Source organism: Ahaetulla prasina, chromosome 2 (genome assembly GCF_028640845.1).
Source record: "Ahaetulla prasina isolate Xishuangbanna chromosome 2, ASM2864084v1, whole genome shotgun sequence".
In the NCBI taxonomy this organism is placed as follows: Eukaryota; Metazoa; Chordata; class Lepidosauria; order Squamata; family Colubridae; genus Ahaetulla; species Ahaetulla prasina.
In genome coordinates, this window is record NC_080540.1 from 138,833,927 (window position 1) to 138,861,858 (window position 27,932).

A 27,932-nucleotide genomic window follows, 5' to 3' on the forward strand; every position below is an offset into this window, starting at 1 on the left:
AGTTGGCTGCACCAAGTTGCCAAGGCGACAAGCACTGCCCTAGGGGCATCTGGGGCTTATCCTGGCTCTCTACAGCCAACACATTTTCAAGGCTTCATGAGGCTTATTTGCTGTTACATTCAGCATTATATCCAGACTGTCTATGGGTCAAGGAGTGTTTTATCAGCCCAGCCCCCCCTCTGACTGGCGTCTACTTCCAAGTATGTAACTATGCCATTTTAGGAATCATTCGGGTAAACCGAGGATCAGCACATTGGATTGCAAAATCACAGAACTGGAAAGAAATTTGGAGGTCATTTAGTGCAACATCTTGCTTTGGTTTAGTTTTTGTTATTACATTCTTTCCATTGTCCTTGTCCTTGTCTTCTTTTCTTTTTTTGCGCATTTGGAGACCATACCTAGCAATTCTACTTCATGAAGAAGTGTGTTTTGGTAAGTGCTGGATGAGAAAAACAGTACCAGTACCAAGTGTCCAGTCATCCTGGATAGTGGACATTTATACACTAGAACACTAAAAATCTGGAACATTTCTGAACACCAAGTTCCTTCATATGCAGTAACAAGCTGCTAATGTGGAATTTTAGGTAACTAATAACCAGCACTAGATATTTTTGTGATAGAAGAGTTTTCAGACTGAACATTTTTACATTTTCTGTCGACAATTTATTTGTAGTTGATCCCTAAGGATTTAGGGAACGAGTTTACTAAATATGTCATCATCTATCTTGTGTTTGGTGTTAAACATTACACTGATTCCTGGAGCCTCTGGAAATATTTAACCAGTTAGGCTATTGTCAAGCCAAATAGAATCCAAGCCAAGCCTTGTTTAATCATTATTTTTTAGAAGCTAATTGGAGTCCTAGGCGAAATTAGGTGAACTGGGAATTGTACATTTATCTTGGCAGTTTTTTCTTTCCGATTAGGAGTCTTAACTAGAAGGATGACAGGACTGATAAGGAGATTGTTTTAAACTATACTGATTCTGTTTTGGTTGTTGAAACCAAGTGTTGATTAAGAACAATAATCCTAGCGAACATCCAGTATCACTGTCCTCTTTCTCAAGATCTGTTTACTCCTGTTAAACAATTCAGGACATTCCCAGTGGTAGCCTGTGCACTAGGTTGAAATCAGCTGTGGCCTGTTGGGATGCCACGAAATTGGTGATATTTGATACCTATTGTGGTTTATTACTGGGTACTTGAGCCAGTACCCTCTCTCAGTCCAACCCACTTTACATGGTGGTTGTTGTTATGAGGAAAATAGGAGGGGGGGGGGAGTACTGAGTTGGTTTGACAGCTTGAATTATTTATAACCACAATAAAGGTGAAATATAAATAATAATGAACATAAAATCGTAAGTATCATACCAAGAACTACGCATTCTAGGAAACATCTGTTTTTTGCAGTGTGATATGAATATGTGTGCAAATAACAACTTATATTGAGTGCATACACAGAAAGACAGCTCAGTCGTAGGAATGGAAAGAATAATTGTCATGACAAAGCCCCACCTTGACTCTTCACTGCTAGGTGATTTGCCCAATGGAAAATAAGTCTGCAGTTTCCCTGCCGCAGCTGAGGTGGCCCGCTAACCATTTCTTGAAAAGTTTTCCTTGGATGGACTCCATCAGCAAATGTTAACACGCCCTCCTGCGAATATTCTGATTTGTATGAAGGAACCATTTAGGTGACACTAAATCCGTGCTTTTGCAACCTTGGCCATTTTAAGGTGTGTGAACTTCAACTCCCATAATTCCTTAGCAAGCATGGGGAATTCCGAGAGTAGGTCTACTTTTCTTAAAAGTTCCAGAGGCTGAGAAACACTGCCCTAGCACAGGGGTTTCCAACCTTGGCAACTTTAAGCCTGGAGGACTTCAAGTCCCAGAATTCCCCAGCCAGCTTTGCTTTGCTGGCTGGGGAATTCTGGGACTTGAAGTCCTCCAGGCTTAAAGTTGCCAAGGTTTGAGACCCCTGCCCTAGCAGATTGGCAAGCTGTACAGTCTCAAGTTGACCTTTTGTTCCTTTTTGTCAGAGATTAGGCAGCATAACTAGTATTATGTGATAAACCCAGGAGCAAAACACAGCCCACAGCACATAAATATAAATAACAGTGGTTTTATCTACAGCTAAATATTTACAGACTTATACATGGTTAAATATATCTATACCTGACACACAGAGAGCAATACATGACGAGAGAGAACATGAGTATAATGCATGAGGAGAGGGGAAATGCCCTCTAATGGCTTTCCTTATATAGGCAGCGTCTAACCCAGCTTCTTCAAGTGGCAGTAACTCTGCTGCCTCATTCCATTGCATCAGCTTCTGGTTGCCTCCACTTACAACTTCTTATCAGCTTACAGCTATTAACTCTTCATACACTGACACTTTTCCCAGTCCTTTGCTTTCCCATGGATATTCTCTCCCTCCTGGCCACTAATGGAAGTGATTGGCACCATTTTCCCGCTTCCCTGTACTTGCCCTGCACTTGGTTGATCCTTTAGTTAAGTGTTCTCTACCTCTCTTTATTATTATACATATCTTGAACACATATCTCTCTGATCAAATAGTAACTCAAGATTTTGAAACCGGCTAATCCATAAGCATTCTATTGCATAAATTACCTTGGAGAATCCTGCTTACTAAGAATTACTAAGAATTCTGAAGTTTATATAACTAAAGAAATGGCTGATTGGTTCTTGGTCACTCTTTTTCTCCTTCCACTAGTTCCTTTCCTGGGCAGGAAATCATTTCCCCACCTCTAGCCAACCACTTCTTTTCCTCTCTGAAGAGAGAGATGGCAAACCAGTTTGTGCCTCCTTTAGAGTAAGGACCTGAACTCTGTTCCCAGACCCCAAAGAAAATGTGGGGGACAAATTTAAAAGGAGAAGGAAAGTCAGGCAGTGAGACATCACAATGCGCAACTGTTTTTTCCAGCTCAGGAAAGCCAACTTCTACCCTGACAGTAACTGGGATGAATTTCTGGGAGAGCAGCAATCCCATCTTGAGAAGGAAAGGAGCAGTAGCATCTAAAATGACAGACTTTCTTCCTGGGTCAAGGCTGGGAGAAAAGCATACAATTGTGGGTGTGCAGCCGAGCCTTAGGCCCAAGAGATTTAGATATCTTTAGATCTCTATCTCTCATTCCAATTGGGTGATCCCTGTGTTATCATGGTGGAGGATGGAGCTCTTTTCTAAACCGTATGCAGTCAAGGGTCAAAAATTCCAGATATTTTAAAATGGCTGTTCCTCTCTTGCTGTTCTCCTTTGCAAATCAGGAATGAGCCAAAGCCTGGCTGCATTTGCATAACATCTTAAATCTGACTCTGGTTTATTTGTTGAAACCTGAATTAACCGAACAAGCTGGGTTCATCTAGCTTTCTAAGACACCTAAAAGATGAACCAAGGCTTTGTGAAGGTAGTTCCCAGGATTTTAAACTGACCTGGTGAATGTATTGTGCAAACAAGGCATTTGTCAAGTATACCTCAAGAGAAATAACAAGTAGCCTGATCTGATCAGGCCACCAATAAAGAAGAAAACAAACAGTTCTCCCTCCCAGAAGTTTCTCTTGGTGGATTTTCCAATTTCTGGGACCTGAAAGGGGCACTGACAGGGCCCAGTGGTAAATAACTAATCCTAATTTTTTTGATGGCCCTCCAACTCAGCCTTGAGTTGATCAAGCTGTTTATTGATTAAATTAAACAAACAAGGAGCCACTTTTTTTGCCCTTCAGTGAAACCATTTTTCCTTGTAACTGACAAGCCAGGACTGGCCAGGTATTTGTCCTCCTTGATGCTGGCCTGTGGCAAAGCAGGTGGTGGGCAGGTGCAACAGGAGAGGAGTGCGAAATTACTGTTTCCCTTTCTTCTTTGAAACGAGGAGAATGTGGATTATTCTTTCAGTTGAAATGGCCTCTTTCTCTGAGCTTCATGGGCCGTGGAGGTAGCGGTAGTTAGTGGTTAGTGAAGAGTGACATCACCAGAAGGCCATACAAAAGAGACTCGGGAGGGTCATGCTTGAGCTCGTGCAATAAATGATGAGGGAAGAAATGCAGTTCTACTTGCTTACTGCTTTGCTGCAGGCTGCCAAGCAGCTGTAGATCTGCCAAAGGAAGCTAAAATAGGGTAATTCAAGCAAAGGATTTGTGCCTGCATTCTCTGGCCAGCTTAACCCAAGCCAGATCAGCGTGTCTATTTATTCATGAACAATGAATTAAAGGCGGCTAAACATTGGAGAGTCGACTGTGAGAAATTGTTATTGCCGTGAGAGAAAGAAGCACTATATCACTATAACCAGAGGGCCTTTCCAGCTTGCTCAGTGGAAACAGAGGCGGTTGGATGCCTCTACAACTTCAGAACATGGTGGGAGGAGTCTTCCTTTTATACACTTCCATAAAAAACAATTTTCCTCTTTGCGGTAAACTAAGCCATCTGCTAGGGAGCTATGCCAGCTTCTGTTTGTGCTTCCCTACCAAATGTAGGACGTTAGCAAAATATTATTTAAGACTATGAAAATAAGTTTCACCTGCAGTTTGCCCTATCCTGCTTGGGAATATGTGTTACTTTCCTGTAACAGGTTTATCGTGAGAGTAGCATTTTTCAACAAGTGTTGTCCATGCTGGCTAGAACTACACTGGACATGTTTGCACCTCATGTTTGGAAGGCTGTTCTGGCCTAGGATTCCCAAGAGCATGAAGCAGACTCCTTGTCCCGACAAGACCCGCTTTTTATTAAATTATTGTGAATTCTTCTCATTCACATCCAGCAAATCTCTCAAGGGAGAATTTACAGTCCCAGAGCTTATCTGGCTTGGAAAGCTGCCAGGCTGATATCTTCAAAACTTGGCAAGGAGTCTCGGAGAGTCACGAACCAATTAAGCAAACTAATTGTCTCCTCCCCTCCCCTTTCACTCCTCTTTATTCCCTATGGGAGGGGCCATTCACGTCCACCTGTGGCTTTACTCCTGAGTCGACCCTTGCTCCTTAGCTGTTCCCTTCTCTGCAGCTCTGCCCATGCGCACACTGGGAACAGGCTCCAGATGTTCTTCTGTCACACTGATGTCCGACTCCGAAGGCAGCTGGCAACTGTCGGACGGCCCTGTCCCCATCTCTGCCTCTGATGCAGAGCACTCATCAGAGCCTCCCCCAGACTCCAGGACTGGCCCATGTTCCTCCCCAACCTCCTCCACTGTCTGAGTCTGCCACCAGCTCTGCTGGCTGCTGGTGGGCCACAACAAAGGCCTTCTTGTTTCATCCTAGCTGTGCAGGTCAGAAACTAGCTATAAATATAGGCTCTTCCTTGGCCATAAAGAAAGGCAAGGAGTGATAGCATTGACTAGACTAACTGGGACAGTCCAGAAGTCTTGGACTGTAGAGACAAGAAAACACCATTTATAGAAATGTCAGTGAAAACACCTGGAGTCAAATTCAATTTGAAGAGGTTATGACCATCCTTGCCACATTTGCTCAAATTTATATTATGTAGCACAGATTCTGTCTTTTCTCACAATATTCGATGTTGGTCAGAGTGTAAAAATATTTCATTGATTTGCCTGTGTTAAATTGTCTTTGCTATTTTGATATTGTCTTTGCAAGATTGACAAGGCATTCATACAGGTACTTGAAAAAGGCACAATAACCTTCATTAATTGTCATGGCTTATGGATTAAACATATCTTAACAACTTTCAAACTCTTCTCTACCATTGTTACCCCCTTTTTTTTTGCACAAGGTTTGAAGGTTTTTCTGAAACCTTCTTAAAGCCTAGAATGACACAATACATGATGGGATTTAATAATTATAGAATTCAGTGAAGATAAAACTCCTTGTGCCTTGGGAATTATACTTCTATTGCTATATAGTCAGATCTCACAGCTGTTCCATATCCATTTGGGAACTATAAATCCTAGATAGTATCACACATACACAGTGGTGGGCTGCTGCCGGTTCGGACTGGTTCGGGTGAACCGGTAGTTCTGATGATCAGCTGGCCCTGCCCACCTGACCTTGCCCTATCCTGTCCTATGTTTCCTTCTTTCTGGCTCAGCTGATCATGTTCTACTTACCGGGGCTGCCTTAGAAGGTAAGCAGCTGAGTTTCAAATTGCTGTATTTTGAACGTTGCACGCAAGCACATTAGGTTCATGTGCGTGCAAAGTGCGTGCTCATAGAACTGGTTGTTAAATAGGTTGCAGCCCACCACTGCACACACAAGTTCCAAACCAATTATCCCCTGCCTATCCCCTACCCCCGTACACTTGATTTGTTTCCTAAGATAATAACTTTGCATTTTTTAAAAGTGAAAAGCAACTATTTTAAGCCTCTCTAACTTAAGATCATTTTGGATCTTATATGTGCTTTCTAAAAGATTAAACATTTCACTCATTTTTATCTTATATTAAAAATTAGAAAGCATTCTCTTTATCTTCTCATCCAAGCTGTTAATGTTGAAAAATATCACACGTGACACTTCATCAATATTTTACCACTGTCATACTATACATATTTTAGACGTTTTTATTCTGTCTTTATTATTTTTATGAATAATTCAAGGTGGTGGACATACCTAATATTCCTTCACCCCTCAACAACCCTATGAGGTGGATTGGGCTGAGAGAGAGTGACTGCCCCAAAGTCATCCAGCCAGCTTTTATGCCTAAAGTGGGTCTATAACTCACCATCTTCTGGTTTCTAGCCTGGTATCTTAAATACTATAATGTCCCTAGCAACTAGCATCCCTACCATTGACTAAAAAAACTGCCGGAACAAAAAGGAAATTGTCTGAACAGACTACTGTTCCAAAAATTCTGTCACACAAAATGGAGAGAAATAGCCCTGCTTTTGAATTCCTCAAATTACTTTAAATATATGTTAATTTTAATCAAAAAGGTTCAAACCCTCTTTGTTGATGGTGGGCGATTTCCCACCCTCCCCCCAAGTAAAATAAAATTAAATTGTACTTCTTTTTCTTTGAGCCTTTTGGTTGCCCTTTTCTCCGACTTCTCCAATTATTTACTATCCTTTCTCAAGTGAATAGATCGGTAACCAGTATTTCACATATGACAACAACAACCTTCATTAGTAGTAAGTCAGTAACAACAAAAGTTAAGCAGATTGGAAATTGTCTTATCTATACAAAACAAATATAAGCATTCTCCATTTACTTGTGGAATTTGTAACACTGATCCTTTTTGACAGTTTGACATGGTATACATACAGACTCAGTGATTCTGATTCATTTCACACAAATTGAGCTAAATCAAACAGAAACTTGGTTTATTGAATATGTTTAAATTATCTGGGATTAAGCCAGAAACCGTGGCTTATAAACCATTATAGGTACCTTCACACAGACCCTGCACAGACCTCCCAATTTGTACATGGATATAAGACCATGCGAATGTCCCAACAGGCCTACAACCAGTGTCTGAAGCTGAACTCTATGCCTCTTTCTGTGCCACTGGGAGAAAGCAAGAGTTGATGCTTGGCGGGACTTAGCTGGCTTTCCTCCCAGGCAGTGGTGCTTAGAGCTATTTGGGAAGCAGCCAGATTGGACAGGCCCTCCAAAAGGGTGTGAAAGAAGCTTTTCAAAGGAGGAGAGAGAAAAAACTCAGAGAAACCCACCTAAAGGCAAATATTTATGGGAGTGGAAAGTTAGGGGTCAGGAGTGAGGAGTGAAGAATGTTGGAATTTTGAAAGTGTGGAATGGATTATCTGGCTCAGAGACATTTACCACACAAAGGGATTGCTTGCTTGAAACAATTCTGCCAGTTCCACCCTTCTAAACACACATGTCATTACATGGGTATTACGGTACTACTTTTCTCTCTCACACTTCTAGGGCTTGGCTCCTTCAAGACCACCTTGTATTTTGCCTTCGGTAATAGGGAAATCAATGCCCAAAAACATCCCTTCTTGCTTTCTTTAAATACTGTATACACTACCCTGGCTATGGAAGAATCAGAATCAGAACAGATATTGTGAATAAGAGCTGGAGATAAACCAGACATTTGTCTTTCTGCCACATACTAAAGACATTCCACTGAGGTGGAACACATCTCAAAATGGCAGTGAGGGTCTGTCCTTGCCCTTGAGGCAGTAGTGGGATTCAAGTAATTTAACAACCGGTTCTCTGCCCTAATAATTTCTTCCAACAACCAGTTTGCCAAACTGCTCAGAAAGTTAACAACCGGTTCTCCCGAAGTGGTGCGAACTGGCTGAATCCCACCACTGCCTTGAGGGTGTTCTCACCTAGGCTTCCCCAAACCACAAAGCTGATTCCTTGTCCCGACAAAAACCCCTTTTTATTAAGTTACTGTGAATTCTTCTCATTCACATCCAGCAAAGTCTCTCAAGGGAGATTTTACAGTCACAATCTGTATTTGGCTTGGAGAACTGCCAGGCCAATATCTTCAAAACTTGACAAGGAATCATGGAGAGTCATGAACCAATTAAGCGAACTAATTGTCTCCTGCACACTCCACTCCCCTTTCCCTCCTCTTTTATTCCCTCTGGGAGGGGCCATTCATCGTCCACCTGTGGCCTTACTCCCAAGTCAACCCTTGTTCTTTAGCTGTAACTTTGTCTGGCAATTCTGCGCATGCACACACTGGGAACACGCTCTAACTGTTCCTCTGCCTCACTGATGTCTGACTCCGAAGGCAGCTGATAACTGGCATACGGCCCTGGTCCCCTCTCTGCCTCCAATGCAGAGCCCTCCTTAGAGCCGTCCCCAGACTCCAGGACTGGCTCATGTTCCGCCCCAACTTCCTCACTGTCTGAATCTGTTGCCAGTTCCGCTGGCCGCTGGTGAGCCACAACAGAGGGATGGCTCACCTCACTGAACAAGGATGAGAGTTGTAAGACCATTAAAGAAAAGAAAGATGAAGGCTTCCCTCCTTCCTCCCTTCCCCAAAATATTCATTACTTAAAATAAAGAGTGAAAACAAAGCATCTCTGAATGAAGCTACTTCACTACCTCCTCCCCCTTTTTTGTCTGAAAAAACTTAGGGCCAAAAAGGAGATCCTTATTCTCCCTCATCTTAGTACACCGAAAGGCCCACGGAATCCACATTCAGCAAAAGTGGGAGCTGGTTGCAGAAGGATGATAATCTCCCTAAACAGAAGTCCCAGCCCAGACCCCAAGGGGTTTCAGAGTCAATTCCAAAGCAGTGTCCTTCCTTGATGGTTGGGTACACTGGAATTTGTAAGAGACTAGCACTTCACGGACAGTACGCCGGAAGGTCTTGCTGACAAAGCAATAAAGGAAGAAGTTGATGGAGGTATTGAGCATGGCTACCATGTTGGCAACATCCAAGGCCAGGTGTACTCGCCAGTCCTGATTGACTGATGCCACATAGAGGTGGTAGATCATGACAAATGTCCGTGGGGCCCAGAGGACAATGAAGACAGTGGTGACGGCCAACAAAATGGCTGTGGTTCTGCTGAGGCGGCGGTTAGGATTTCCTGATCGCTTGAGCTTGCAGATGATAACAGAGTTTGTCATCAGAAAGACGGTGCAGGGAATGAAGTAGATGATGAAGCAATGAAGCCACTTCAGGACTTTGTCCATCGTGCTGGGCGGGTAGACATCATGCCAAACATCTAGCCACCAGTAGAAAGGAACTCCAGTAGCCAGTGAGACGACAAACATGGCAGCAATTATCTTCTGGGTGCGTTCTGGGTAGGAGACAGCCCGGTACTGCAGGGGATGGCAAAGGGCCACGTAACGGTCCATAGTCAACAGTACCGTCACCCAAATGGAGGCGTGATTGGCTGTGAACTGTAAGATGTTGATTGCATGGGCAAAGGCACCTGGCACTTCACGGGATAAGATGGCTGCCTGCACAATGAAGCCAGCAAAGACCACAAAGACTTGAGTCAGGATGTCAGAAGCGGTGAGAGCCAAGAGGTAGCAGTACGAGGATTTCTGGGTGCGAGCAGCAAGACGGGAAAGTGCAGCGGCCGTTAAAACGTTCACTTGAACAAGGAAGAAAAGATAACAAAAAGGTAGAATTTTTTTCCCTGTAGATAAGGAGTTTAAAAGTACTTTAGGATGAATTAGTATTTGTATGCATAACTGCGACTAATATTTGATTTCTTCAAAATTGACCCAAATGGCTTCCCTTTAGCTTATTTGTCCTTGACAGGGCTATTATCATGGTAAAACAAGGCTGGGAAAGATAACAAACAGGTATGGATGTCAGCCAGAAAACTTTGGAAGAAGGACTAGATATACACTAATTGTATTTGGGATCCAATTATACAAATGAAATAGGAAGTAGGACAGTGTCCAGAAGTAATCCAGACAGGAAGACTCAACCATGAGTACTAGAACTATTTTTATTGTTGCAAGTCTGAAAGTACTTCTCTCTCTCTCTCTCTCTCCTTACCTTTACAATCCAAGAAATTTGGGGTGGGGAGGAGGGGGTTCCTTTCAGAGATTTTCTCCTTACCTTTACAATCTAAGAAACTTGGGGTGGGGGAGAGGGTTCCTTTCGGAGATGTTTGCCCTGGTCCCATCCCTTCTGTGAGCTAAACTGCCCCTTATCTGACCAATCCCTAGTTTGCAGCTCTTTTTTCTTCGGACTCTCAAGCATGTTTTTCAGTGGTGGGTTTTACATTTTTTTACAACCAGTTCTCTGGGTGTGGCTTGGTGGGCATGGCATGGTTTGGTGGGCGGGCTCAGTGGGCGTGGCATTGGAAAATACTGTAAAATCTCCATTCCCTCCCCAATCCAGGGGAAGGTTACTGCAAAATCCCCATTTCCTTCCGATCAGCTGGGACTTGGGAGGCAGAGAATAGATGGGGGCAGGGCCAGTCAGAATTTTTACCACCGGTTCGCCGAACTACTAAAAACGTCTGCTACCGGATCTCCAGAACTAGTAAGAACCTGCTGAAACCCACCTCTGATGTTCTTACATAAGAATAATAGAATAACAGAGTTGAAAGGGATCTTGGACCAGTGGTGGGTTGCTCTCGGTTTGCTCCAGTTCTTGAGAGCCAGTAATAAAAATCTGCTGGCGTTCGGAGAACTAGTAATAATGGCTGGCTGACCACAGCCCCGAACCGGTTCCCCGATCATCAGAGGTTTTTTTTTTTTTAACTTTTAAAAGCCTCTTTTCTTCAGCCAAAAAAAGGCTATTTAAATTAAAAAAAAAACCCTCTGATGATCGCGCGGCTGAGCAGGGATCATCAGAACCCTTTAAAAGTTTTTTTTTAACAACCTCTTTGGCCGAAGAAGTTGTTAAAACAAAAGGTTTTAAAAGGCTCCTCTGGCGATCTCAGCTGAGTTAAGAGCTTCTGGGCTGCCATTAGGCAACTTCAGCTGGGATCATCAGAGGAGCCTTTTAAAAATTTTTTTCCTCTGGCCCACCCAATCCCCCCTCCTCACTTACCTTACTACTTTCCTTTTGGGCTGGCAAAGCTGCCTGCCTGGAATCCATCTCCTCAGTCAGCAACTGCTTTGCTGGCTGAGGAACTCTGGGAATTGAAGTCCACAAACCTTAAAGTTACTAAGGTTGGAGACCCCTGATCTAAAAAATATAAATAAAATAAAATAATACAATATTTGTGCAGCTTTCTGAGATTTGGTGTGTTTCTGTAGTGTTTCACTCTAATTACACAAACACACAAACACACCTCACAAAGCTGTATGTGGCATTGTGTGTGTGTGTGAGTCAGTTGTGTTGTGTGTGTGTAAAGTGTGAAAATTGGTTTTTGAGCTTTTTGTGGCTGTGTAAAGTTCCTGCTTGTTGCAGGGGCCATTTTGGGTGAAGTGCAGCTGCTTTTACATTGTGTGTGACTCTGTTGTGTTGTGTTGTGTTGTGTGTAAAGTGTGAAAGTTGGTTTTTGAGCTTTTTGTGGCTGTGTGAAGTTCCTGCTTGTCTCAGGGGCCATTTTGGGTGAAGTGCAGCTGCTTTTACATTGTGTGTGAGTCTGTTGTGTTGTGTTGTGTTGTGTGTGTGTAAAGTGTGAAAGTTGGTTTTTGAGCTTTTTGTGGCTGTGTGAAGTTCCTGCTTGTTGCAGAGGCCATTTTGGGTGAAGTGCAGCTGCTTTTACATTGTGTGTGAGTCTGTTGTGTTGTGTTGTATATGTGTGTGTGTGTGTGTGTGTGTGTGTCCCTTCGCAAGGACTTGGAGGCAGCTCCTCTGAGGAAAAGAGGAGGTGGCGAAGCTCTGGCTGTCCGCCGGGAGAAATTGCCCTGTCTCTGAAACATTGGTCATGTGACTGAGTAGGCATGGCCAACTTGATGTCATTCACAGCAAGGTGCCGCCCCACCTTGCCCTGAGTGACTTAAGTTGGCCAGGCCCACTCAGTCACATGAACACCAAGCCACACCCACCAAATAAGCCACGCCCACAGAACCGGTAGTAAAAAAAATTTGGAACCCACCCCTGCCTTGGAGGTCTTCTAGCCCTAGTCCCTAATCAGGCAGGAGACCCTATATCATTTCAGACAAATAGTTGTCCAATCTCTTCTTAAAAACATCCATTATTGGAGCAATGATTAATGCAATGACTTGCCTCCAGAAGCTGTGGGTGTTCCAACACTGGAGGTTTTAAGAAGAGATTGGACAGCAATTTGTTTGGAATGGTATAGGGCAAGGGTCACCAACCTTTCGGACCTCAGGGACCACTAAATTCATAATTTTAAATCCTGCGGACCACTAATATGATCTGCCTAATGACCAGCTGGGTGGGCGTGGCTAGATGGTCATGTGACTGCGTGGGCATGGCCAACTCAATGTCACTCATGTGGAGGGGCACCTCGCCAGCTTCTACTTGCCCCTCCCCTCCCAACCACTCCTCGCCTCCCCAGGCTCCTTAGGGCCCCAAGAGGAAGCAGTTGTTGGAGCTAAGCAGCCACCACAAGAAAGGGTTGGCAAAACAGCTGGCTCAGTTCAAATTGGACCTGACCAAGAAGGAGGCTCAGCAGAAGCACCTCACTGAGGACTACAAGCATAGGCTTCCCAAGCAGAAAGAAAACCTGAGGAAGTGCAAGGCCAGGTATCGGCACCTGGAGGCTCAGCGGGCTGAGATGGCGAGCCAGTTCCAGGCCATGATACAATCCCACTGGAACGAGGCCTTCTGGCTCTTTGCCACCAGTGGCACTTTCCTCCAGCCTTCGCCCAAAGCCCCGTATCAGGAAGCTGAAGCAGACCCCAAGTCGGAATTTCTGCCCCCTCTGACCCACACAAAAAGACCCCAAAGGGGGAGACTCTCTGCAGCAACACAACCATTCATTGCATGTATCTGGCCCAGGTATTGTAGTTTGAGGACTCCTGATTTAGTGCAATATTAAAAAATGCAAATAATTTTTCTGTGGATCACCAAAATTTTCTTGCGGACCACCGGTGGTCCACGGACCACCACTTGATGACCACTGGTATAGTGGTCATTGACATTTCAAAACAGAGGAGCTAATTCTCACGAACTGCTAAAGTAATACCAGGGCTTTGTGAAAAGAAATCATTTCCAGTATCGCAGGCATTGTGATGCAAACACTGATGGAGCTGTGGGGCAAGCAGATTTCATATTTTTCTCTCTGAGCCAACCATCCCAGTTTCCCTTGGTAGGGACTCCTAAAACTGCCTAGGTGGAGGCCCATCAATGTTCTCTACATCTTTGTGAGATGATAGCTCCCTCTGGTGCTCAGCTTGAAATTAACACTATGATGGGCACATATGAGTAAAGTTGTACCTAATAAACTTTCCCCCTCACCTTCCTATAGTCATGTTTTCTTTTTTTTAAAAAAAATCCTGCCCGTGCATTAAATTTTTTGGATAAGAACAATTTCCTTTTTCTTAAAAAAAAACAAAAACCATCGGAGAACACATTGATCTTTTGCACTAAATAGGCTATTGGAATGACAGGGTAGCCTCCCAGGTATGTGCTTTAACATTTTATGGTTTTGTTTTTACTAATGTTGATGAATTCTGTTGGAAGGATTTTGATGAAAATACACAAAGAAGTTAACAGAAGTTGTGACAATTGTGGGATAGTAATTAAAATGTCAGACCAAATCCCACAGAGATCTAGAATCTAGACTGAACACAGCTCCCTAGGTGAGTTTAGGCTGATGGCTGATGTTGTTTTATGGGGAGGGGGGGGGGAATGCTGTAAGAGGTCCGAAGCACTATGCACTGGCAGTCTCCAGGTTAAGAACAATTGACTAACAACTGAACAACTGATAACTTATGAACAGACTGATGATTCTTCCTTGAGTTAAAGAACTGCTGAAGCCAAGCAATGTTTTCATGAACCACTAAAACTCTGCACATTTAACAAATAGTTTTTCCCCCCCAAATGGTTCATGGAAAAATTGTGTGGCTTAAACCGTTGGCCATCTTGAGGAAGGAGAATGTTGTCGGCCATTTTTAGTAATAGGCAGTCCATTTGTAAATACGGGTTCTGACTTAAATACAAATTCGAATTAAACACGGGAATGGAACTTGCTCATAATCTGGGGAGTACCTGCATTGCTTTGAGCTCTTGAGCAAAAAGCAGCTTATAAATCTAACCATAAAATAAAACAAGTTTAGTAATAAAAACATTATTAAGGCATTTTACTATAATTTACTATAATTCCTATATACTGCATCTTGAACATTCCTAGAAAAATACCTCCACTCCTTACTGTAATAATACTTCATTCACAGTATTCCTTTATAATTATATATCAATTCTATGGGAATTCTGCAGTCCTTTTGGGGCGGGGCATAATTTAACATCTTTCCCACTCTAAGGACAAACATTTTCTATTTGTCACTTACCAATACAACACGTGAATGCTGGTAAGAGATAAGCACTGAGTAATAACCAGTAAATCCCACTGCAGTTACATGTAAAGAAAAACATTAAACCCTTCTGATTTTAAAGTGAAGGGCTCAGTTAAATTCCTTCCAGTTATAATCCTTGCCTTCTGAAAATATGCCTTCTTGAATTTGGCTGGATATATTTTATTTTTCTTGCTTTGCAGCAATTGTCACCCTTTTACAGCTCCCTGGTTTGGTTGTATTTCACCTCTGTAGGATATATCAAGGCCAAGACTTCCATTTCCATCTCCTATTTCTCTCTGATGGCCTTTGGCTCCTATTTCCAACAGTTTTCTCCTGATAGCCACTAGAGATAGATCCTTCTCGGTGGGATCCATTTTTTTCTTGGCAGTCTTTCCTGCAAAAAATGTTTGAATCCCTCCTTCTGCAGGTCTTTTAAAATGTGATTTGGTTTCTGGACTGTATTTGTTTGAGTTGATATGATGGAGTTTTTATTGTGCCTTTTTGCATATGTATTATTTTCCTATGTGTCAGCTTGGCAGTACTACCCCAGACACTTAAACAGATAACCATAAAAGCTCTCAACTACGAATTGTTGCTGCTGCTGCTGCTGCTACTTCTCCTCCTACCTGTTGGAAGTACGCATGAACACATCTCACTGACACACCTGTGGAGTTGTCGGATTTCTTGATTTTTGTCTTACCAGGCAAACCCACACACAGCAGGATGCAGTAGTAGAGGAGGGCCCCTATGCTGACCATGCAAGGCGATATCTCCTTCTCATCTGGGTCCTTGGCATTGCTTCCCCAGGCCGGATCACTTTTGTTCATCTTCTCCTTCCAGCTAGAGGAGACCAAGGACAACGGGGTTAAAAACATACAATAGAATTCTCGCTTACAATAGCAGAAATCTCAATGACCCTGGACTGTTGGCTGCAGGAAATTGTTCCTTGTTTTTTTTAACATGGTTAGCAAAACAGCAATGCCACAGAATGAATCAATATAGCTATCGGCAATGATTGATTCCATTTGACCCACATATTTTCCCACAGCTGTCATTACCCCAGCAATTCTGTATCTTTCCAATTGAATAAAATTTCTCCCTTGGTCTGTGCATAGGTAAAGAAAGAGTCGCTGGTCTACAATGAAGATTCTAAAGGAGAAGTCAAAAGCAAATTTGTCTTCTTTCCACCAAAATGTTCAACTTCTGCTCCTCTTCTGTTAAGTCACTTAGGTGTGAGGAAAAAGAGCACCTAGAATTGTAAAGCTAAAGGACAGAACTATAATGTACTCTCCAAAATTCAGGATAGAGAGTCATCATTAAGGGGTTAGTGAATGTTCAGTTATATCTGTCGGGCATTTAGCAAGTTGCCCAAGAATGTAAACAGATGCCAATATGGTGGGCATGGTGGAAATAAATGGGTACATTTAAAAACAAGAGCCATTCAACCAATTCTGAAATATACATTCTATTCCATTTTACTAGTGCCTTTCTTCCTTCCTTCCGGTGGTTATTTTATTAGCCATGATGCTGCAATGGATTCCCTGCATTAACAGAAGAGTTGGGCTAGACAGCCTCTGAGTTTCCTTCAGATAAAATGATTCTATTTCTCTATCTGAATTGACAGACAGTGAGATCTAGAAGGATTTCTAGAGGGTTTTGGGGTGCATCATTCCCCTCTATGGACTCTAATCCCCTCTTTCACTCTTTCCTAGCAAGTAGCAACTTTCTACCGATCCGGCTCCTGAGGCTGGTAGAACTAAGCAATGTAATGACCTAGCTCAAGGAAATGTAATTTCTCCTTCCTCTTGCTAAATCAGGCTAGGGCAGTCCAGTCCAGTTCACTACTTGCCATCTTCTTTCAGGTGGAATCTGGTGTAAACTTACCTTGATGCTTTGGCTGTAGAAATTGCTGTCCTGTATTCGCCAGCTCTGCAAGTGGTCCCTGCTGATTCTCCCCAGTAGATGATGTCTGAAGGTCCTCCAACAACTCCTCCTTGTCCTCCTCTCTGCAAGGCTGTTGTAGAGAGAGAGAGAAAAAGAGAAAAGAACCCAGGGGGAGAAATGGGAAAGAGGCTGAGAAAGCTGCCAGATTCAACCTCTTGCAAAAGGAGGAGGGAGGAGGAGGAGGAGGAGGAGCAGTGGCAGGTGTGCGCTTGGCTGAGACAGACCTAGGAGGGAGTGGAGAGGCCGGCTGGTCTGGCTGAGCAGAGATGGAGGCGAAAGGGAGGGGAGGAAGCTGTCTTAGAGCACTGCCAGTCGGTAACTTTTGTTTCTGCTGTATGGGTGCAGAAATAGTATTTCAAACCATAAAGGTCCTTATGGATTTCTGCCCAGAGGCTCAGGCCAAAGGCTTCTTCAGACCTTGAGATGCCCACTTGTCCAGAAACTGGTGCCTACAGATGTTACCCAGCAGTGAGTGTTCCAGTGTTGAAATCCAATTTTTTTTACTACCGGTTCTGTGGGCGTGGCTTGGTGGGTGTAGTGTGGCTTGGTGGGCATGGCAGGGGAAGGATATCTCAAAAGCCCCATTCCCTCCCCATTCCTGGGGGAAGGATATTGCAAAATCTACATTCCCACCCCACTCTGATGCCAGCCAGAGGTAGTATTTGCTGGTTCTCCGAACTACTCAAAATTTCTGCTGCCGGTTTTCTAGAACCTGTCAGAACCTGCTGGATTTCACCCCTGGGTGTTCCACAGTGAGGCTTCCTGCCTTTGAACTTACCTATGGCAATAGTATGGTGGAGATAATCAAATCGGAGGACATTGAGCTGGAAAAGAAGCACTGGTGAAGTGTAATATTTGTTACTACCAGTTCTGTGGGCGTGGCTTGGTGGGGGTGTAATGTGACTGGACGGACGTGGCTTCTTCGGCTGAAGAAATTGTAGAAAAAATGCTTTTAAAAGACTCTCATGATCCCAGCTGAGCCGCGCAATCATCAGATGCTTTTTTTTTTTTTACTTTTAAAAGCATTTTTTGGCCGAAGAAAAAATGCTTTTAAAAGTAAAAAAAAAAGCCTCTGATGATCGCATGGCTCAGCTGGGAATGGAGGGAGGGCAGGGATTTTTGCTACTGGTTCACCGAACCACCCGCTGCCATCGCTACCGGATTGGGTGATCCGGTCCGAACCAGGAGCATTTCACCCCTGGACAGAAGGAGTGAAAAGAGGCGGAGAGTGCTAGAAGCAACAGGTTGTTTCGGTCTTGTTCTGATGACGGTTTGTCTCAAGATCAACCGTAGAGGTGATTTTTTTTAAAATAAAGGTTACTGTGGCGTGGCTGCAACGATGTGATCAAAGCTGCCATCTGCTTCACAACATCAGCTGCTTCACAACCCTTCTGAGATGAAATGTTGTTGTTGTTAGTTGCAAAGTTGTGTCTGACCCATCGTGAGCCCATAGACAACGTTCCTCCAGGCCTTCCTATCCTCTACCATCCTCTGGAGTCCATTTAAACTCATGCCGACTGCTTCAGTGACTCCATCCAGCCACCTCATTCTCTGTCGCCCATTCTTCTTTTACCCTTAATCTTTCCCAGCATTAGGCTCTTCTCCAAGGAGTCCTTCCTTCTTATTAGGTGGCCAAAGTATTTCAGTTTCATCTTCAGGATCTGGCCTTCTAAAGAGCAGTCAGGGTTGATCTCCTCTAGGACTGACTTGTTTGTTCGCCTTGCAGTCCAAGGGACTCGCAGGAGTCTTCTCCAGCACCAGAGTTCAAAGGCCTCAATTCTTTGGCACTCAGCCTTTCTTATGGTCCAAGATGAAATATGCTCTGCCAATTTCCATCTACTGTAGGTGATATCTCAGCCCATCTCCCTATTAAATTTCTCCCAGGTAGCAAATTCTTATATGGTTCAAAACAAATACTACAATCTTGTTTATGAGAAGACCCAGATGGCATAGATGCTGGAATGTTAGATAAGTATTAGGAAAACATAAGTTGGAAAGTCTGCTGAGCCAATGATGCTTACTGAATGGCCAATGGGCTCCTATGAAAATTCATCTTCTTATCCTATTCATAGAAAGCTAATGGCCTTCAGTGGTTACTGTTCGTATTCTCTTCAGAACTACAGATGGCCTGCCTTAAATACTGTAATAGTTATTTGAATGCATCTATTGGGATGCTGAATGTCGGAGCAGATGGGCCCTTGCTTGGTTAGTAGAACTTATATTAAAAGTCACTGAGATAAGAAGGAAGATTTTTATTAGATGATGCCTCTTGGAAAAATGGTGCATAAGGAACATAAATCAGGCAATCCTCCTCCTGTCGGTTTCCTATTTGACTGAAGAGAGACATTACAGCAGTGGTGGGTTTCTACTGGTTAGCCCCAGTTCAGGCGAACTGGTAGTGGCGGGGGCAGAGGCTCTGCCCACCCACCCGGAAGTCATCATGGATGCTCTGCGCATGTGCAGAAGGTTCTGCGCATGCACAGAAGTGCTGCACGCGCACGCTCACAGTTCCAAACCAGTAGCAAAGGTAAGTGGCACCCACCACTACATTACAGTATATATTTTAGGAGTAACGGGTGAAGCTTGAAAAGATAGAAATATTCAATTTCTTTCCATGCAAATTCTGAAAAATTGCTTTGGCCAGTTACTGATATGGTCAGCTTGACTTCAGATGGGAGACGGTATCCATTAGTTGAAATATATACTTTCCATCTGCATTCTGTTTTAAATATGCAACATTAAAAAGTATGGAAGGAGAAAATAAAACTGGAACAAAGCAGCATGCAGTTAGCATATAATTTAGACCCAATGCTTGAGAGAATGGGGATGAATGAAGCTCTGCACCCAAAAATACCAAACTGAGATGTTGTAGCAACATTGTCCTCTCGTCAGAACTAGTATTCCAAGAGAGACATGAATCTTAAAAGAAAAAAAATCTGTTCTGCTACTAGTAGATCTAGCAAGACTGGGAAGACTTCACGTATGCTAAGAATCCAGAAACGGAGCCCTGGGAATCTAGAGAGCAGGTCAGAACAACCTTAGTCCTAGGGATAGTAGCAAGATTGAGATCCCCCATGAGAAACATTTATAGCACAACCCAGCTTCTGGCCTCTCTTCTGAAGGCCATTTTACACTTGCTTTTTCTCTTTGCTTGATCAGAGAGCCACGCTGTAGTCAGAGTCAATTCTTTAGTCATCATGTGATATTATCGGTTAATGCTGTTGTTATTATCGGCTAATTCCTCTATTTTACAGATGGCTGCATTTAACATGTGCTCACCTGGCCATTTCAAGCATCCCTTGGCTGCTGGACTTTTTCTTCTTATCAGCTATGCAGAGAACAACATGAAAGGGACCTAGTATATGTGTCATACAACCAGAACACCCAACCACACCAGAGGTGGTATTCAGAAGGTTCTGACCAGTTCTGGAGAACCAGTAGCGGAAATTTTGAGTAGTTCGGAGAACAGGTAAATACCACCTCTGACTGGCCCTGCCTCCATCTATTCTCTGCCTCCTGAGTCACAGCTGATCGGAAGGAAAGGGGGATTTTGCAGTAACCTTCCCCTGGATTGGGGAGGGAATGGAGATTTTACAGTATCCTTCCCCTGCCATGCCCACCAAGCCACGCCATGCCACGCCCACCAAGCCACACCCACAGAACTGGTAGTAAAAAATTCTGAATCCCATCACTGATTACTATACCAAGGCAGGAGAAAACTTTGAGACATCTTCCTTTGCTATTCACCTAAGAGAAATCTGCATATTTCAGTTATTCACCAGGTTTCCATTATACCATTAATTAAAGAGGGGGTGAGGTACATGGGTGACATTGTGTAAAAAAATATGAGCCTGGCCATTGCTTGCCTATCCCAAGGTATGTCCCCGAGTTTCTTTCCTCTTTTCAACCTCAGTAAGAGGGGGCTCCTATGTTTCCTCTTTATCTACCTGTCCAAAGCTGATTTTTGTTCTGTGGTTTCTCTCTCTCCATCGCTTTGTTTTTCCTCTTATAGGCTGTGTGCCTTTTCTCATCAAGCTGTTGTTTTTCGCACCAGTGGCTAAATGAGCCGATCAGCAGATGGACTGCCAAGCGATTAACCTACAAATGGCAGGCAGCATTGAGCACCGTTGCCACTAGTAATATAAGAATCCATATTTGCCTGGTTATGGCACACTCACTTAGTGGCAGGTAGAGATAGGTGTGAGGTGACAAATGGAGCTATACTTGATACCTGAAAGGGCCAAGTAACTACTTTGTTTTTGATCTTTGATCTCTTTTTCCCCAGCTGCACTTCATATTTTCAGCTTGAAATAGTTCTTCTCTAAACTTGGATCTTCCTTCCTTCCTTCCTTCCTTCCTTCCTTCCTTCCTTCCTTCCTTCCTTCCTTCCTTCCTTCCTTCCTTCCTTCCTTCCTTCCTTCCTTCCTTCCTTCCTTCCCCCTAAGGATTATATTCTAGTTGTGCATTTTTAAAAAAATATACCTGAATATATCTATAAAACAGGGTCAGCAACTCAGCAGACCACAATCAATATTGGGTTGTGACAAGACATGTAGGAATAACTTTGATCATGAGATGCAAACTACCTTGGGTTCTACATGTCTTTTTAGCCATATCTTTGATTTCATAAGCAAGAGTGTAGAAGAAAAGCTAACTTAGTCTACAGAGGCTAAAAAAATCAGGAAAAACCAAGTAACAATAGCATCTTTTCCAACTACGGTAACTTTATTAAAAGGTATGTGCTTTTGTGAGTTGCAGCTCATTTCATCAGATTCATCTGCATTGAATGAAAGATTACAGGTATTCCTCGACTTGTGACCACAATTGAGCCCAACATTTCTATTGCTAAGTGAGACTTTTGTCACGTGAGTTTTGCCACATTTTACGACCCTTCTTTCCACAATTGTTAAGTGAATCACTGCAATGGTTAAATTAGCAACATGGTTGTTACTACGTTGGCTTCCCCATTGACTTTGCTTGACAGAAGGTCGCAAAAGGGGATCTCATGATTTTAAGACACCGCCGCTGTAAGTTGCCAAGCGTCTGAATCACATGGCCCATGGGGACACTGCAATAGTCATATGTGTGAAAAATGTCATAAGTCACTTTTTTCAGTGCTGTTATAACTTTGAACAATCACTGAACAAATTACTGTATGTCGAGGAATACATGTATACTCTTTAATAAAATTGTTAGCTGGAAAAGGTGCTACTGGAGTTTTATTTTTAGCCATACCCTATAAATGTAGTAATATGGAGTGGAGGTTAGTCACAGGCAACTCAATGGCTCAGCGTACTTAATGTCTTCCCAGCAGGTAGCCTAATGTAGCCAGTAAGGTTTCCTGCAAACATTATCAGTCCAGAGCTGAAGAAGCTTCTCGGATGAGAAACGAAATGTCTTCAAAGAAAAAACAGAAAAATCCAATTGCCTTTTGAAAAAGCAGCCCAGGCTGAGCCAGCATAAGAAAGGCCCCTTCATCACTCCTCTCTCAGTACGAACCATGACAATTGCTGTCCTAAGTATCTCTTCTTGGGTTAGTTACTAAATCCTTAATACCGAGAAGAAAAAAAAGAGTCTGATCAGATGACAGCAAAAGCAACAATTACTCTGATAGAGATAAGGAACAGATCTTAATGTACCTTTTCACTTATCCAGGCTCGGTAAGGATGTCTCTCAAGCTTTGACTGAGTCCTCCTTTGCCTTCTGTCTCCAAAAATATTTGCTATTTGAAGTATTGGCTCTGGATGGTAAGGTGCCTAGAAAGCCTAGATCCGTGATGGTGAGCCTATGGCATGCGTGCCAGAGGTGGCACGCAGATCCTTCTCCGCTGGCATGCGTGCCGTTGCTCCAGGTCAGATCTCCATGACGTTTCTTTTGTGAGCTTCTGTTTCCCTGCAAATAACAAAACAGAAGCTCACGAAAAAAAAAAAGAGATCTTACCTCTTACTGTGCTGCTGGTGTTGGGATGCCCCAGCTCTTTTAGGCCAGCTGGTCTTCGGGTCTCTGCTGTCATGTCTGCACATGCATGTGCACCTCCCAGTTTGGGCATGTGCGCACACACAATTTGGGCACTTGGTGTCTAAAAGGTTCGCCATCACTCGCCTAGATATTCAATCCATTCATTTGGCCACTAGGAGATGCTCTTTGTCCAGAGTCAAATGGTATGAAATCTATTGTCTGGCAGCTCAAAGGTAAAATTACTGTTGATAGAGATACCAATTCTATCTGTCTACCATCCAACCTGCCATCTCTATGCAAAAAAGACTACAGTGGAAGAATGTTAAAGGATTTAACATTAAAGTTAATCCGAATAATCAAATTAACTCAAATGAATTTTATAAACTAGACAGGCACTTCAGATGTCATCTTTTGTTATCTGTTTGTCTCGTCCTGCAAAGTAGAAAACTTTGCTTTGGGAAACTGAAAATATTTAAATTGCCCCTGAGATTATCAATGGGTAAGGAGCAGTAGTGGGTTCCACTTAACCTTTGCTACTAGTTTGGAACTGTGAGCGCTTGCGTGGAGTGCTTCTGCGTCTGTGATGACATCCAGGCAGGTTGCCGGAGCCTCCTGCTGTCGCCGCTGCCGGTTCGCCCAAACTAGAGTGAACCGGTAGAAACCCACCATTGGTAAGGAGATAACTGATTCAATTTATTAGTTCTCTGATTTAAGAATACGTCACTTGAGAAATTTAGATATTTAATTATATGAATGTGAACCACTAAAAATGTGGTTTCCAGACCTAGGTGTTTTATTGGCTGAGTGACTGGGATTAATAGAATTTAAAATAATAATAATAAAATGTATTACTAACTAATCAAATGTAGACATTGATTCTAGTACAAATGAAATTAATTAACTGTGGAGCCCAATTAACTGCTGAGTTTAAAGATATTTACATATTATTATAAATACGTGTATTTGTGTATCTCTCTTTCTGAATTTGATTAACAGATGATCCAAAGTCCATGTAGCATTTGCTCTACTGTATTTGCTGAAAATCACTGAAGAGTAATTATCATTTTATGTTCTATAGCTATTCCAAGTGTCCAATATTAGAAACTAATAAGTAGATCAATCCATTCATTTAATTTCTGTTATGTAATGTATATTAAAATATATATTTATAAGGGGTTGGATATTCTAACTTGATCAACATACCTATTGGTTGAATTCTCTCCTGCTTGGAAAGATGTTTGCACATAAAATAGTGTCTTTAGTAAGCTTTCAAGGCTCTGTTATCATACCCTAAATAATAAAGTAGTGTCCTGTCATTCTTGTGGCATCTGTTTCCTGATCTTGCCGCCTTCAGACATCAACCTTGAAAGCTTCTCTCTGCCCCTTCTTATACTGAAGAGAATCAAGGTGGAGTAATTTGGATTTCTTTCTCGCGTTTTCCATTTTCCCAGGACACTTATTGTTTCCCTCCCTTAACAGATCGTACATTCTTTCATCAAGAAACTATCCATGACCCTTTATACTTATGACAATTCTTTGGTCATTCAGAATGGAAAACTAGACACATAGAGCCTATATACAATGTAGGAACATCTGCTCCAACACTGGAAAAATTTAAGAAAATGTTGGATAACCATTTGTCTGAAATGGTGTAGGGCAGTGGTTCTCAACCTGTGAGTCGGGACCCCGTTGGGGGTCGAATGATGATTTGCCAGGGGTCGCCTAAGACCATCGGAAATATGGGAAGTATACTTGCGAGTTGAAGAATTGCACTCCAATTGTTGACTCCACAAGCCAGCTGCAGGCTCTTCAAATAGCTAGCAAAATTCGGCTTCAGGCGCGATGAATTAAAAAAGAGAGAAATCTTTGCTCTGATGTCTCCCTCTCAAGCCAGCTGCAATCACTCCCAATCACTAGCCTAATCTGGCTTCAGGCGCGATAAACTTAATAGGGGAGGAGTCTCCGCTTTAATGCCTCCGTCCTCAAGGCAATCGCAAGCAGCTCAGATCGCTAGCCAATACGGCTTCAGGCGCGATAAATTCAAAACAAAAATAATTTTACGGTTGGGGTCTCCACATCGTGGGGAATTGTATTAAAGGGGTCGCAGCACTATAAAGGTTGAGAACCACTGGTGTAGGGTCTCCTGCCTGGGCAGGGGGTTGGACTAGAAGGCCTCCAAGGTCCCTTCCAACTCTGTTACTATTATTATTTTATTTACACAAAATGACAGTATACACAGCAAACGAGATAATTATGCTGGATTTCGTATCACAGATCACTAGTCGAACACTACGTTATTGTTGTTGTTGTTGTTGTTGTTGTTATTATTATTATTATTACTATTATTATTACTATTATTATTATTATTATCATCTCTAGGGGTAGCGTTGAGTCTTTTCCCAAGTGAAATAAGAGGGGATATTGCAAGAATAATGGGCTACTTATATGGCTAGAACCATATTAATACCCCTTGACAGAATGATAAGGAGCTGGGTAGGCTCCAATTATACAGGCAAGGCTGCTAAATAGGAGTGATTGGTTCTAAGGACGGGACTCCATTTGCTGGGCCAAGAGAAGTCGCCCTGCTGTGGATGTGGATTTTTGCCAGCGAAAGTCGCACGGAGGCGGCCTCCTCTTCCTCTGTCTCAGCACAGACTCGTTTTCATCTATCCCGGGGTCATGCTCTGGCAAACACAATGACTTTCATCTGAGATACATCCAATTTGGTCACAGCTGGGGAAATATTAGCTTGTTCCTATTTATTGAGTAGCTGTCTGGATTTATCCAGACATCTGGCTTGAATTAAGCAAGCAACTGAAGTGTAAACTCTTCTCTGCCCCCCTCCTGTGCAAGCTTTTCATGTCTGGCCCGATAGTTTGATTCCCATCTCGTTGCCCAGATTTGGGCCATCCTGCTATCTTCTCCTTTCCCACTGTGTCAGTCAAGCTATTTTCATAACTCAGGACAAGCAGAATCATTTGAAACATTTGAAGCTCACATTTACATGGCTCCACAGACATTTCGCTCTTTGGCACTGTTAGGCCACTTTGGGAATTCAGATAATGAAATAAAATAAAAAAAAACTAATGATAAAAATCCATTGAGTTCTGAACACTGCAAGAAGAAACAGTGATATATTTAAGGGCTCCAACATACCCCCCCCACATTATTTTTGATTTAAAAAAAAATCAATTTTCCCACTGCAACTGTTTAAATTACCCAACCGTTATATAGTAGGCAGGGTATCTTTTTAAGAATGTCTTTTCATTCCGTTCCGGGAAGTTGGGGGGGGGAGGGGGGTTGTGAAGGGAAGGGGGAGGGGAGGTGGGGGGAAAGAGGGGGAAAATTTTCTGTAAAACTTTTTGAATTAAAAAAAAAAGAATTTCTTTTCAGATTTATTTTATTTATTTTATTTATCAAATTTTTATACCGCCCTTCTCCCAAGGGACTCAGGGCGGTGTACAGCCAAAGATAAGAAACAAGATATATACAATTAAAACCAACAATTAAAAACATAGCAAATTACAAAGGCTGATAATTTAAAAATTTAAATTTAAATTTTAAATTTTAAAAATATTAATAAAACCCCAATTTAAAATCAAAACTATTATGCCAGTCCCGCTTGAATAAATAAGTGTGTTTTTAGCTCACGACGGAAGGTCCGAAGATCAGGTACTTGACATAGGCCAGGGGGAAGTTCATTCCAGAGCGTTGATGCTCCCACAGAGAAGGCCCTACTCCTGGGGGTCGCCAGCCGACACTGTTTGGCGGACGGCACCCTGAGGAGACCCTCTCTGTGAGAGCGTACGGGTCGGTGGGAGGCATAGGGTAACAGCAGGCGGTCTCGTAAGTACCCGGGTCCTAAGCCATGGAGCGCTTTAAAGGTGGTAACCAAAATCTTGAAGCGCACCCGAAAGACCACAGGAAGCCAGTGCAGACTACGGAGCAGTGATGTTACGTGGGAGCCACAAGCGGCTCCCGTTACTACTCGCGCAGCCACAACTGGACTAACTGCAGCCTCCGGGTGCACTTCAAGGGCAGCCCCATGTAGAGAGCATTGCAGTAATCCAACCGAGACGTAACCAGAGCGTGGGTGACTGTGCATAAGGCATCCCGGTCAAGGAAGGGATGCAACTGGCGAACCAAGCGAACTTGGTAGAAGGCCTTCCTGGAGACGGCCGCCAGATGTTCATCAAAGGACAGCCGTCCATCCAGGAGGACGCCCAAGTTGCGAACCACCTCCTTTGGGGCCACTAACTCGCCCCCAACAGTCAGCTGCGGATGCAGCTGACTGTATCGGGGTGCCGGCATCCACAGCCACTCCGTCTTGGAGGGATTGAGCTTGAGTCTGTTTCTCCCCATCCAGACCCGTACAGCTTCCAGGCACCGGGACAGCACTTCGACCGCTTCGTTGGGGTGGTCCGGGGTGGAAAAGTACAGCTGAGTGTCATCAGCGTACAGATGATAACTCACCCCGAAACCACTGATGACCTCGCCCAGCGGCTTCATATAGATATTGAACAGGGTAGGCGAGAGAATCGACCCCTGAGGCACCCCACAAGTTAGGCGCCTCGCGGACGACCTCTGCCCCCCTGTCAACACCGTCTGCGACCGGTTGGAGAGATAGGAGGAGAACCACCGATAAACGGTGCCTCCCACTCCCACTCCCTCCAACCGGCGCAGCAGGATACCATGGTCGATGGTATCAAAAGCCGCTGAGAGATCTAATAGGACCAAGGCAGAGGAGCAACCCCTGTCCCTGGCCCTCCAGAGGTCATCCACCAACGTGACCAAAGATAAAGCTTAATTTATTGATTAAATTGCACTTTACTGGTTGTCACTGGAGGAAAAGCCATCTATAATATGTTACTATTAATTGAACATACGCATATAGAATACACATGATAAAAACAAGGATAGGATAGATTTATGAATTCCCCCTCTGAACAAAGTCCAAACAGCAATCTGTATGCATGTAAACATGAAAGAATGTATGACAAATTACAACTAGAAAAACCGACATAATGAGAGAGAGAGAGAGAGAGAGAGAGAGAGAGATGGAACGACTTTCCTTATACAGATGGTGCTTTTGGTAAAAATGTCATAACAGAAATAGTTCTGATACAAAAGAACCGAAATGGTTCAAGAGATTTTTATAGAATGGGACAACTCACCATGACCAACTAACTGTGGCCAACTCGCTATTGGACAATTCAACAAATGCAAAAATTAAATTAATTTTGACTTAACAGT

General features: G+C 43.2%; 1 protein-coding gene across 1 annotated transcript; it reads right to left on the reverse strand.

Annotated features, from left to right (window-relative positions):
- Positions 1-9,001: 9,001 nt before the first annotated feature.
- On the reverse strand, positions 9,002-15,604 carry GPR142 (G protein-coupled receptor 142). The gene is made up of 2 exons (XM_058170702.1): positions 15,478-15,604; positions 9,002-9,976 (listed from the first exon to the last, which is right to left on the reverse strand). Exons 1-2 carry the CDS (start codon positions 15,602-15,604, stop codon positions 9,114-9,116), a joined length of 990 nt encoding a protein of 329 aa, XP_058026685.1. The 3' UTR covers positions 9,002-9,113.
- Between the last annotated feature and the right edge of the window lie 12,328 nt (positions 15,605-27,932).

Coding starts and splice junctions, on each gene's coding strand:
- GPR142 (XM_058170702.1), bottom strand. CDS start 15,604: ATGAACAAAAGTGATCCGGCCTGGGGAAGCAATGCCAAGGACCCAGAT. Junction 9,977..15,477: donor GCTGTGTGTGGGTTTGCCTG/GTAAGACAAAAA, acceptor TCCTTGTTCAAG/TGAACGTTTTAACGGCCGCT.